Raw genomic sequence first — 13901 nt, 5'->3', positions numbered from 1 at the left:
ACGGGAAAGCACAAACCTGAAAGGGGCAACAGAGAGGTTTCAACTCCAGCACAGTGAGCGTGCCGCCACAAACCAACACCTCCATCAAACACGAAGAGCACCTGTGACTGGAAATCATGATCCCAAATTAAGCGAGACTTCAAAGTGCGCTCACTCAGAGCCACTGAACAAATATGTGGCACATATCACACAACGTCCTTTTTTAGCCTCGTAGCCCCAAAATTAGATGCGAAACTTCGAGGTCTGCAGCCTCAAACCACCTGCGTCCTAGCAGAGACGTCCAAATTTAAAACTTTTCAAAAAATCCCGAGTTCAAAATGATGAAGGACACAACAAAACAATGTTTATATGAACTCTGCAACAGGGGTCTGCGGGTTACGTGAACACTGTGGGTATTCATGTCAAGATGCACTTGGCTTCACGGGTCATTTATTCATACAGAAGTATCAATCAGCACATTCTGGAAGTCAAGAGGAGGACAGCTTGTGCAACCACTCAGGAAGTATTTGTGCCACTTGGACTTCTTCAAAAATTTAAAATTCAGGTTATAATCAAATAATTTCATGACGTTTTTGTAAAAAACTAACAAAGCGGCTCAGAACTGTGAAAAGGAAGGATGAATCGTCATCTTGTGTATTCAGATTTCAGTGTTTTGAAGAACCAACATTACGTCGCAATTACAGCCACAGGCCTTGTTTGCAAAAAAGGTCGAAGGTCAGTCAGATTAAACGAGGAGATCTCTTTTCCTCAGCTTGACGACAATTCAACCCAAACCATTCTCGTACAGCTCTGGCATCGTGAATCACAGCAGTAGATCACACCTGTATCAGCATCTCATTCTTTTCATTGACATCAATGGTCAAATCCTTTGACCATTAATGTGGGTAGGAATGTATATCGACTTGTAAATCGAGAGTTTTGGATATATTTTATATTCACCTGCCCTTAATGTGATCCAGAAATTGGAAATTAAGCAAATATCAGGTCTATGTTCTTCAATATGCTCTTTATCCTTGTGGAGAAAGGCAGAATTTGGGTTAATTTCTTAACCTTATTGTCTATTTTGCGTATAAAATAGTTTGTTACGTTCATGTAATTTATGAGGGAAGGTTTTCCAGATGCGGTCACCAGCTTCTGCTTATCGTTTCGTCCCAGTATAATGCGTGTGCAGCTGTGACCAGCATGTGCTTTATCACACAAACAGAAAACCACTTTAAGAAAAGACAGCAGAGTCCCAAAATAAGCCAAAGTAACAAACTTTATCTGAGTGACTCTCTCGGTCTGAGGCTGGCGGCGGGGGGTTTATCCAGAGACGGTACCACCCACATCCTGCCGCAAACAGTGGACGACTTCACACACACACACAAACACACACTTGGACCTCTTCCTCGGCTCTTGGGTTTATAAGTAGAAGCAGAAGAGTCCTGGATGGAGCAGCAGCAGATCAGCTCCACCCTTCAGCAGCTTCTACAACTCCAGCCGAGGTGCATCAGCCTTTCTTAAAGCCTGACTGGTAAGTACACACTTTACTTTGCTGCAAGTTTGGTGGTTTCATATTTCACTGCCTCACGAGAGGATGCAAATTAAATTACTCATACTTAGTGTGGCTTAAACAACTCCACAGGAGCAGGATGAGATTTTCAGTGTTTCTGTGTGAGTCATGTTAATGCCAAACAGCAACTCTGAAAATGAAATACAAAATTAATTTCAGGAGGCAGCAGTAATATCCAAAGAATGGCATCTTATTACAGCAGTAAAAGCAGACATTCCTCGTCTTGAATTATGAAACTCAGTGTGCTTAGTGTTTAATTCTGGGCAGATGCTCCGCTGTGAAAGAGCTGAGTTTCTTTCTCTCTTTTTTTCCCCGTCTCTTCTCTGCAAGGGACGGAGGCGGGCGCGGGCGGATGAGTTTTATCATGAAAAACTCCACCTAATAAATCTATTCAAGTTGGCACGAATAACTCTTCTTCATCAAAATTGTTTTATGAACAATTCTAGTGAAGATCAATGGATGAAAATCTGACGGTTTAAAAGGAGAGGCAGAAATCCAACACTTCTTGTAGGAATGTGTGTTTTCGTTCAGCCTAATTTGAAGCTTAAACATGAATCTGTGTGAAGCATTTTTCAAGAGATAAAGTGTGTCGACACTTTTGCAGCAGCCGTTGGTAAAACAGTCTAAAACATTTCATTCCTGTCTAACGCTATGCTGTCCTTGTTTGACTTTAGCAATTGTGGAATTTATTAAAGAAAAAAGAAGGAATCTGTTCATATAACTTGATGTGATTTATTAAATGCCAAAATGCTTCAGATCAGCATCACAGTCGAGGGGTTTGGGTTGGAAATAACAAGCTGTCACTGTTGTTTTTCTCTCAACACTTTATGAACGCAGCTGAAAAATAAAATTACGCCATAAGGCTATTTTTATAGTAGACTCTAAATAAAATCACCTGAGATTCTAGAAAGCTGTCAAAGATCGAAAATTAAATCTGACTGATATCACTCAATAATATCAGATGGATATAAAATCTTACTTATATTATATTTAGGTGCCACTTCTGAAAACATAAATATTTTTCAGAAGACAGAAAGCAGCTTAACAGAGAAACTCATTAGATTAATTTATCACATTACCAATAGAAGTGAAGATAAAGGCGACATTTTTTGAGAGGAAAATGGGCAAAAATCAGAGGGATCGATTCACAAAGTCGCTATTTGGTCAACGTTTTGCGCATCTTTTGTGTATGCTATTTCCTTTATCTCTGCATTTTATGAACCACCATTTACATGCAAATAAACACACACACACCCACATCTGTCTTGTTTGTTGCAATACTAAGGAAAATTAGTGGCGACACGGAGGAACGACTGAAAAACCAAAATGGAAGTATATGAGAAAGTGAGAGACGATATACAAGACATCAAGGAGGAATGACATAATTTAACAGCCAGATCTGGGAAAAGTAGAATGAGGCAAACGAGGCTTAATGACGGACGAAAACACGAAAGAGACACAGGGATCAGAAAAACGACAAACCCAGGGCAGCAAAACCAAGCCATCGAAGAACAACAGTGATTCTGATTTGCACTCATTTATTGTGTTCAAACGGTTTGATAAATGTGCCCATAAATAAATACATAAATAAATAAACGAAGTGGCCATTCCAGGTCACAGAAACAAAGTTTTGTGATTTCAGGTTAAACCAATACACCCAAAATCCCCAAAATGACCATCATGGTGATTGAAAATACTGACATACTCGACCGTAACCCGTTCTGTTTACACACTGAAACGGAGGTAAAAGAGCAACTGTGTACTCAGTGTTATTCTACAGGAGCAATATGAAATATGGCTAAAATGACCTCCACACGCTTCCAGCTGGCAGAGCAGAGGAGGCCCGGAGCGCAGGGAGCTGCAGCTCTGATGATGACAGGAGTGTGTTCCAAGTTTGCAGAAAGCCATCAAATAAATAAAAGCTGTTTTCATCTCCTGCAGGGGCAGCGCTCTCAGCTTCCAGCTGCTGGTGCAAAACACCTGGCTGAGAGCTGCAGCAGCTGTTACATAATGTGGGCGTGACATGGAGAGCGGTTTGGCACGGCGTCCGGCTGCATCCGTCGCCATTTAGCACAGCGAGAAATCTGTTTATAAAAAAAAAAAACACTAGAACCACAGATATGGGCTCTGCGGGATGCTTTGGCAGAGCGGATAACAGACAAACGCTTTCAGTTTGTTAAACCTTCATGAATCGTTATGAATAAAAATCTCATTTTAATTAGCAGAACCAAATATCGTGGGGTCGACTGGGGTTGCCACACTGGACAACAAATTGCTCCATAAAGAGACTCCTGGCTTCCAAAGAGACTCGTCTGCTGCCAGGAGTGATGCAATAGGAATGTTTTTATTTACTGAACATTTTGAAAACGGTGTGCTCTTTCATTTCACAATCATACTGCTCAATCAAAAACCAAATCTCATGGACAAAGCAATGCTTCCACGACGGTGCAGCAAGCTGCTGCAGGAAGTTAGAAAAGTACCATTTTACAATTCCTTGGAGATGAGTTGAGTAAGACCTGATACTGGTCTCGTTGCAAACGTTTATGCAGATAATAATGGTAGCCGTGTTGCATAAATGCCTCCAATAGTGATGCACAGCAATGACAGCTTTTAATGGTTCACATACCTTATTGGGAAGAAATGGAAAGGACACACACATTTCTAGAATACCCAAAATATATTCCCATATCGCTACAAATGAATTTAAAATTTAACAGATAATCTGGAAGTTGTTTCTTACAATTCTTTCTGATCCTGAATGAACGCCCAGCAGCGGTGTGTGTGTGTGTGTGTGTGTGTGTGTACTCCGCTTTAACCACACACACAAAAACACACAATACTTGTTGCTGAATGCCAGCAGTGTTTTCCTGCGGCTCACAGGAAAAGCAGTGACTGTAAACTCCCCTCCAGCAGAACCGCAGACACACACGGTGACCACATGTGAACCAAAACCACTGGAAAGAGCAATGATTGCGCCGCTTGCTTCAACGCCAAAGCTAAGCGCCGCTCTCAATAAATCCAGATCTGGGCCTTAAAATTTAATTGCAGCAGCCAAATTATAAGTCATATAAGATGCTGTCAGCAGAGCGGACTCAGTGTGGCCAGTTCTGGTCTTATCCACTCCTGTTCTCTCTCTCTCAGGAATACAGCGCTTCAAGAAATCGTCAAAATGTCTGACCAGGTCGCCGCCCCGATCCCTTCCGACCCCCCCGCTCCTCCCGCCGGACTTCCTCCCAAGGTGGGCCACCTGGGCCGAGCGTCGGGCCCCGCGGACAGCGACAACTTTGAGACAGCCGACATCCCGGAATTAGAATACTTTGTAGCACCGGGTCCGAGAGGATACCCTCCTCTGACAGGTGAGGGGCCGGTACCATTGGCAACAGACGTCAGGAGACACACATAGACAAATGCTCGGCTTACAATGTCTGCGAGAGGAAGGTTTGATTCAGACAGAATCTCAAGACATTTTACTGATGGAATTTGTTCCCTTTAGAGGACGATGTGTGTTTCTTTGTCCTGCAGTGACAGGTTGTTTATTCGTTTCTGGACATGATTGGTGGCTGAATGACTGGATAAGATGAGCAGACTTCCTGCTGTGGGTTCCAGACGTGTCGGAAGTTTATGAGGCACTTACTGGAATTTCATCTGACTGCCTGCAAGCAACCACATGCGAACATGTGGATGGAGCCTCACAGCAGCGAGGAGAGAACGTTTAACAGAGAAACTGCTGAATTTGTATGTTTTAAGGGCTGATCAGCCCTAAAACGCATGTTTACTGGAGAATGTGCTCAAAGCACTTTCGAGAAACATTTGCAGAAGATTAACACCGGAAATATTTAAGCAGATTTCATCTGATTCAGTTTCTGAATCAATACTTTACGTCCCCTAAAGTTTTTTGTTCCCTTGGAGCATGAAGCACAACATTTAAGACGGCACCGACAAGTCATTTGCAGAGCAACGAGTAAAAATTTTAAGGCTGCATGCTTTCTGCTCTGCGTGTTTCTGTCCATGCAGAGTTCCTGGACATCTGGGATGTGGACATGCTGAAGAGGGGACATGAAACCAACAAGACCGACCACCGCACCAACCTGTACCACTGCGACAATCTCATCGTCCGCCGGGGACAAGAGTTCCAGATCAAGATCACCTTCAGTCGCGCTTACAAACCCAACGAGGACAAGATTGCTGTGGAGTTTGTCATCGGTGAGACATCTCCAACTAGACGTCTCGTTGCTGGGTGGATTTTTCAGAGACTGAGAAAAAGTGGTCAAAAATTCATGGCAAAGAAACTTCTAATTCAGTGAGATGGATACAGTTCCCTCAAAACTAAATGTATCAAGCCTAAAATGATGTAACATTTTACTCCAGGTGCAAAATCTCACACTAAAATGTTATTTTAATTACACTTAATTTGTTGAATAAGAAAAATTCCACATGATTAAATAATTGTTGAAAAGTCAGAACCTTCTGCTGGCATAGTAGAAAAGTTTCACTTGGTTATGAAAGATGATTTGACATGAATCTGAAGGAAACAGAACATGTCTGCCTCACATTTGAGCAAGGCACATGAGTGTTGATGTTCAACAAGGTTGGATTTCAACCTTGTATTCCCCACTGACTAAACCATTCTTAGTTTGAGGTTTTGTTTGAACAATGGAAAATTGATTCATCTGAACACCTCTGGATGTGGTTTAGTAATCGAACCAGTAGTTGTGGGTGTTTACAGCAGAAACCTGCTGATGCTTCTTGCTTTGTCTCAGGCGCCAACCCTCAGTACAGCAAGGGGACCTACATTCCTGTGTTTCCCACCAAGACCCGTCAGAGCTCCTGGGGGGGGTCGCGTCGTGCAGACCAACGACAACTCGGTCACCATGGGCATCACGCCAGCGGCCAACTGCATTGTGGGAAAATATCACATGTACATCGCGGTGCAGACTCCGTATGGCATTCGTAGGACGAAGCGGGACGACAGCAGAGATTTATACATCCTCTTCAATCCTTGGGCAGCAGGTTTGTTTAGATCAGAACGCCCCAGGTGTGATTTTGTATCCTCTTAAGACTTTTTGTTCTGTCCCTTGTAGACGATGCTGTGTTTCTGGACGATGAGGCGGAGAGGCAGGAGTGTGTGATGAATGAGTTGGGGATCATCTATCACGGCGCTTATGATGACGTGTCCGAGAGAAACTGGAACTATGGACAGGTAAGAGAGAATGGGTTCTCTCTTACCTGTAACCATTGACTGTTTCGATGGTTTAATTTTTTTATCTTTTCACCTCATAGTTCAACTATGGAGTTCTAGATGCCTGTCTGTACATTTTGGATCGGTCTGAGATGCCAATCACCAACAGAGGAGACCCGATAAAGGTGACCAGAAAGGCCTCTGCCATGGTGAGGAGCTCTTCAAAACAAAAAAACATCTCCAGTTGCAGAAATTCAGAAATTCGACATAAGCCCAAATGCGTTGTTGAAACGTTAAAAATCAGGTCGTTTTCTCTCGTAGTTGAACTCGCGTGATGATGACGGCGTGCTGGTGGGGAACTGGACCGGAGACTACACCTACGGAGTGGCGCCCACTTCCTGGACCGGCAGCACCGACATCCTGCTCAGCTACTACGGCAGCAAGATGCCCGTGCGCTACGCTCAGTGCTGGGTCTACGCTGCCGTCTTCAACTCCTGTGAGATCTTGGTTTAAAGTGGTCAAGAATTAACCTCCGGACAACACAGCATGTTTTTTTTTTATTCCATTATATCTCCACAAAAATAAAAACCATAGTCTTAGTACCAAAGTCATCACTGTGTCTTATATGACAACATCAGAAACTGCAGATAAAGGCTGAGAGAAATGGAGTTTGTGTTGGTCATATAGATTGTATGAAACATAATTTTGCTTTGACATTTAAAAAAAAAAAAGTGATTTCATTGGAGTCAAAATAATGAACTCATTTTCAAACAAGAACTACTTAAGCAACAAGCTGGTACACAAAAGATTTTCCAGCAAATGTAGAATTTATCACAAACACAATACATTTTAGAAATCCATGTGCAATCACACCAAATTTTGGCACCTTCTGCACTAAAACCAGAAGTCAAGAAAAGCAATGGATGACGTTGATAATCGTGAAGAATCGGTCACGTCTCTGTGTTTCAGTCCTGCGCTGTCTGGGCATCCCGTCCAGAGTGGTCACCAACTACTACTCTGCTCACGACAACGACGGAAACCTGAAGATGGACATAATTCTGAACGACAACGGCAGAATCGATCGGAACCGCACCAAGGACTCCATCTGGTACCAAATGCTCCCTTTAGATTGTTTCTTTAAATTGAGGCATGATTTATAGGATTCTGTTAGCCTACTTTATGTTTTTATGTCATGTTTGAGTCACACACAGGTCTGGCAGCACTCTGGTCTGTGTGTGACTATGTTTTGTGTCATTTCAAAACTACCCTTTGTATTTCCTTGGGTTATATTTGATATTAAAATGTGTTTTAAATATGAAAAGAAATTCGAAACAGAAGAAATTTGTAATCCAGCATCTTCTATTTCATTCCTCCGTTTTCCTGTTTAAGTGTTTGATTTCTGAATTATTCTCTTCTGCTTTCCTTACTAAGAAGCTTCAGTTGGGAGAAAAGATCCATGTGCTGGAGCAACATCTGAAAGTTTATTTATTGTCAATAATTGAAACCAAAGGCCTACTAAGGCCACTTGAGTTATTAAATAATATTGCCACCAAAGACTGAGAATGGCTCAATGTTACAGGGTCTCCAAATCACATTCATTAGAAATTCAAGGCCATAATGTTTTATTGTCTTTTTGTATGTAATAATATTTAGGCCTTCATATTCATCTCAAATGGTTTGGTTTCCAGAGTCCCGTTCTTAAGGATGGGACATATTTGAGCTAAACTTTTCACTCTTTGGTTACTCATGTAGAGAAAACTAGCGACGACAGACACGACTGTGGATGAACGCTCCAAAGTTAGACTGTCAGACCTTTTCGCACTTTCTGTAACTCTGAACATCCTGGTGTCTTTCAGGAACTACCACTGCTGGAACGAGTGCTACATGACCAGACCGGACCTCCCTCCGGGTTTTGGAGGCTGGCAGGTTGTGGACTCAACGCCCCAGGAAACCAGCGACGGTAAACGATCCCGATACGAGACTGACGTACAGTTCCTCCCACATTTATTGGCCTTGAGAATATAACTTTGAATCCACCAGATGTCAGAGTAGCTGACTCTTAGACTTTCCAAATTATTATGCAAATTGGATGAAAGTGTCATAAAGATTAAACTTTTTGTTGTGCTGTTCAGTCATTTAAGGCTTTTTACACAGAGACTGTAAGTGTGGAAGGTGCAGGACTTTGTGATGCAAAAAAAGAATGTTTTGTCCCTGTATGAAAGTGAAGTGAATGTACCGACTGTTGTCTGTTCTGCTGCTTGAAGGGATGTACAGATGTGGACCCGCGTCCGTCCTGGCCATAAAACACGGACACATTTGCTTCCCATTTGATGCGCCCTTTGTGTTTGCCGAGGTTAGTTCGTTCAGCACTACTGCGGCCTTTTGGAAGCGCTTGAACTTCCTGTGAAACCACAACCAAAGGGGAAGTATTTCCATCATCTGTCTCCTGTCGTACTTTGCGACCAGCAGCCGGGTCACCAGAGGTCAGACCCGGTTCGGCCGTTATTTTGTTTTCCTGTCCTTCCCTCCTCGCAGGTCAACAGCGACGTCGTGTTTTACTCACGGAAGAATGACGGGACGATGGAGCCGGTCAAAGTGAACAAAAGTCACGTGGGCCGCATGGTTTTGACCAAAGCTGCGGGAAGCGACGGTCGTCGAGACATCATCGATCAATACAAGTTTCCTGAAGGTCAGTGACCACATCGAACACAAGTGCTGCTGCGAAACGAAGCAGCAGAACCCGCTTTTCCCTGCTGCTGCTTCTGATTTAACACACAGGCCTCACTCCTGGCAAAATGGGAGGATAGTTTTAAATGATCCTCCAGCCGAAACGCAAGAGTGCACGAACAAATAAACTTACCTTGACGCATAATGACTCAAAGTCAACAGAAAAAGTAAAGCAGCGACGGTAAAAGCTTCATCTCGTTTGACGGGTTCCTTTTTTCAGTTCATATCGAAGCCAGATTTGTTTGTCAGAAGTGAGGTCATAAAAGAAATCCAGGAAAAGGATTGGCTTTTTTTTTTTTTTTTGCTTTTTCCCTTTAATTATAAAATCAAATGCTCTCATGTGACAAAAGAAAAAAAAAACTGCATATGTGCTGAAATGCCTCAATTGAACGCAGGAAGCCCAGAGGAGCGGACTGTCCTGGAAAAGGCTGAGGAGTTCGGCTGCAAGCAGGAGAAGTCCAGCCCCCCCGAGGCGGATGTGGACGTGGTCCTGCCCACCCTGGAGATCAGGGTCGGCGATGACTTCGAGTTCAACGTGGAGTTCGTCAACCAGAGCTTGCAGAAGCGCACGGTGCAGGCCTACGTCAGCGGGAGTGTGGTGTATTACACCGGAGTCTCCAGCAATGAGTTCCTGTTCAGGACCCCCACTGTGACCATTCCGGCCCAAAAGAGTGAGTAGAGAGAAACGAAAGGAGACTGAAGAGTGACAAAGAAGACAAAAATACGTCTTCTTCGTTCTACTGATGATGCAATGCAGCACACAAAAAAAGAAGGAGGTACATGCAGGTTGGCATGTCAAAAAAAGAGGGGAAAGGACATGATTTACTGCTTTACAGCTTCAAAAGTATAAGTACAGGGTCATATTCCTACATGCAACCTAACTAATAAGTTGCATGCATACAACCAGATACCCAATGGCTGCTGGATACTTCTGTGAAGAACAGCTATCAAATATCGTCTAATGGAAGTAAATATTTAATGTATTTAGGTGTGTCAATTGTACCATTAACACATAATTGGATGTGTGTCAGTTAGGTTTTGCTCTCTGAACCCCAACAGTTCAGTTACAATGAGGGAAATAACAAAAGACACAAGAGTCATTTTGACTGTATATATTAAATGGAATTCATAAAAAATATATATATAATTTATAGATAGTAGCAAATGTTTACAGCACAATAGTAAGGTGGATCCCAAATGTACCAAAGTAGAACATAATAAAGTCAGAAAAAGACTTGTAAAAAAATGATTTAAAACACGACGTTCTCCTGACCCTATAGGTCAATAGTGTAATAGGTCAAATATGAAGCCAAAATGACCTCAGAAGCATTCAGTTTTCTGCAATCTGCTTGCTGAAATTTGCATTTATGTGTTTTGTTTTTTCCATTCTGGATAAAGAATGAAGCCAATACCTGAATGGTGATCATTACGGAAACATCTGACTGTGACTGTTGCAGGTGTGAAGGAGTTGATGACGATTGAGTCGAGGGACTATCTTAATCACCTGGTGGAACAGGCCAACCTCAACTTCATAGTCACTGGGAAGATCAAAGAAACCGGCCGTATCTTGAGCGCCATGAAAGTGGTCACCCTGCACACTCCCAAACTCACTGTTGAGGTACAAACGTTTCCTTTGGATGATCCGGCGTGAGTCTTTCACAATGGCCGGCACTTGCAAAGCACTTTGTCGAGTCTAGAGGACACTTAAGAGCTACTTTCACACACACACACACACACACACACACACACACACACACACACACACACACACACACATTCACAATCTGATGAGATTAAAGCCTCAGCCGCCTTGGAAGTCTGAGAGAAGTGAGTAGCAGAACCATCAGCAGGGTGCAAGGCGAGTAAAATGTTTTCCTCAAGCACACAATAATGGAGGCAGATGGAGTGGCCCACCGGTTCCGGGTTTGGGCTGACCACCATCTCTACTTAACAGTTTCTTCCTTATGAAGAAAACCTCCTTCATGTTTCCCTTCTGAGGCCTCTGTGTGTTTTCCTTTTGCACGCCAGGTGACTGGCGGCGGCAAAGTGAATGAAGAGATGATGGCCAGTGTGCAGTTTACCAACCCCTTCTCCTTCAACCTCGAGAACGTCTACCTCCGAATGGAAGGACCCGGAGTCATGGAGCTCAAGACCAGATACTACAGGTGAGACCGAGAGGAAACAGATGAGTTCTACTAGAAACTCATCGATATCTTCAGTTTCTCACTCTGTTAACTGCTGGGATTCTGTTTGCATTTGGGTCGCTGATGAACACTATAAAAACACGACGTCTTACCGAGTATTTTTAGTCTGGTTTCTAGTGCAAATATTTTACTAGATTTAACAGAAGACAAAACTAACTGACAAGTAACTTTTCAGCAAGATGTAGCAGCTTGTTTTAAGTTAGTGATTCCTTCATATTGACACAAAGTACTGGCTCCATTGGCAGTTTATTTCACTTACAACAAGGACCAAACGTCTTTCTATAAATCAAATAATCTGCTAATGAAACAAGTACATTTTCATCAATATTACGGAATTATGTCGACCTAAAACAAGCCGCTAAATCTCGTTGAAAAGTTTCTTATGAGTCAAGTGAACAAGGACATTTGCACTAGAAACTGGACCAAAAATACTTGGCAAGACGTTGTGTTTTTGCAGTGCATCATCATCGGCCTTCAGCAGCCTTTGCTGCATGGTCATCTCTTTCCTTTTTACAAGATCATCACAAATCCAGACTCCATTCTCTGGTTAAAAACACTGTGCAACATTACACAAAGGAGAAATCTGGGCATTATAGTAACACCTGTCAAAATAAAAGAGCCACAGCGATTATACAACAAAACCTTAGAATAGATGTTGAATTGCTTTTCTACTTATAACAGTCTGTTGTCCTGTAAATAACTTTGCCTGGCTACCAAACTGATATGAGATAAATTGCTAAGCGAATGGTTTATGGGCCTCAGTCTTTTTAAAGCAGTCCGGTCTGTCCGGTTTGTAATTCAGACTCTGCTGTTCACAGTCTGCTCCCCGGCGGCTCCTCTCTCACCTGGACTGAGATGTTCACCCCACAGAGGGCTGGCACGTCCAGAGTGATGGCCACTCTGGACTGTTCCGGTCTCAGACAGGTCTCCGGCCAGGCGTCCATCACCATCGAAACCTAAAGAGGAAACAGAAGATTCACCGACATCCCGCTTTAAAACAGCCTCGATTGCTTTAGATTTAGCTAAAAACTGCTGAAACTGGGTGGAAGTTTCAGAAGGCATGTATTGGTATGGGCTTATCATCGTTACATGCAGGCCTGTTTCAATAACAAATTTTGCTGGACGAAAAACTGCCCTAGAGCTTATTGTGTTAGACAATGACATTGTTGTTTTAAGAACATTTTAAAAGTAGTGTGACTGTAATAATGGCATAAAAATGCAAGAACACATTCTCAAAGATCAATAAGATTTAAATTTCGAATCAACGTTTAAACATTGGAACTGGAAGAAATTTGAAACATCCCAAATAAATAACGAAAACAACAGAAATAACATAGAAAATATGAAGTCTCTGTAAATGAAATTATCTTTCAAAAAAAGGGATAGTTGAGACCAAAGCACCAGACTGGAGACTTTTATTATTCAGTTTTTGGTAAAAAAAAAAAAAAAAAAGAGAGAGGAAAAGGAGAAAAATGACCAATCAAGCAAAATTCTTGAGTTACTTTTAATTTATCATGCGATTAATTAGTTTATTGTGACAGGCCTAGTTACATAATTATAATCTGCTGAAACATGACTGAAAGGGTTGTCTGGAGATTTCTGCACAGTGATGTCCTTAAAAGTATAAAATATAGAGACTTAGCTTTATCATCTATATCAATAGAGGTGGTCGTTTGAGCATATTGAAACACTAGTCTGATGCATAAAAGTACAGAAGAAAATAGATTTTAAAAAAAGTGATTGACCAACAATTTAATATTTTGATCAGAACAAATCTTGACCATTTTTGAGTAAAGTAATTTGGCCACTCAGGGTCAGACTAACAGAAAAGTAAAGAGAAAAAAAGTGCCTGAACTTTCATTGCCTGTGTCAACAGGAAGGGAGTTTCAGCCAAAGTTGTCTTTCACACCATGCAACAAGCCCGGTATGTTCTATTCTGAAATACTGTAGCACGCATTATGTAATCTCTTTTGCAACGTAAGAGCTTCCAGTTTATTTCTATTTGCTTGTTATGAAGCAAACAGCAGAGAGTTTATTGAAACTGTATGGCTGAAAGTTTTACAAATACTGAATGTATGCCATAGAAAACCAAAGACGGGCTTTTAGATACGGTATTTTATCAAACTTTTTACTGTTTTAGTTTACATTTAAGAACAACCATTCTTACTTATGCGTATCTCTGCAGATGAAACTCCATTTATATTCTTGGAATTAATAAATAACATAGCAACATTTGGTG

General features: G+C 42.0%; 1 protein-coding gene across 1 annotated transcript; it reads left to right on the top strand.

Annotated features, from left to right (window-relative positions):
• The first annotated feature begins 1422 nt into the window (after nucleotides 1-1422).
• LOC129379442 (coagulation factor XIII A chain-like) lies at nucleotides 1423-13894 on the top strand. Its single transcript, XM_055060225.1, is given in 16 exon segments — nucleotides 1423-1513; nucleotides 4694-4908; nucleotides 5567-5755; nucleotides 6313-6383; nucleotides 6385-6562; nucleotides 6634-6752; nucleotides 6833-6940; nucleotides 7053-7227; nucleotides 7701-7839; nucleotides 8588-8691; nucleotides 8996-9084; nucleotides 9267-9420; nucleotides 9854-10129; nucleotides 10916-11076; nucleotides 11487-11623; nucleotides 12481-13894. Coding segments are annotated over 15 exon segments (2229 nt in total). The 5' UTR covers nucleotides 1423-1513; nucleotides 4694-4721; the 3' UTR covers nucleotides 12623-13894.
• Nucleotides 13895-13901: the final 7 nt, after the last annotated feature.

The sequence above is a fragment of the Poeciliopsis prolifica genome, unplaced genomic scaffold (genome assembly GCF_027474105.1).
Source record: "Poeciliopsis prolifica strain line A6 unplaced genomic scaffold, Auburn_PproV2 SCAFFOLD058, whole genome shotgun sequence".
NCBI classification, from domain to species: Eukaryota; Metazoa; Chordata; class Actinopteri; order Cyprinodontiformes; family Poeciliidae; genus Poeciliopsis; species Poeciliopsis prolifica.
The sequence above is the reverse complement of the archived record's forward strand: the minus strand, read 5'-3'. Positions and strand labels throughout refer to the sequence as shown.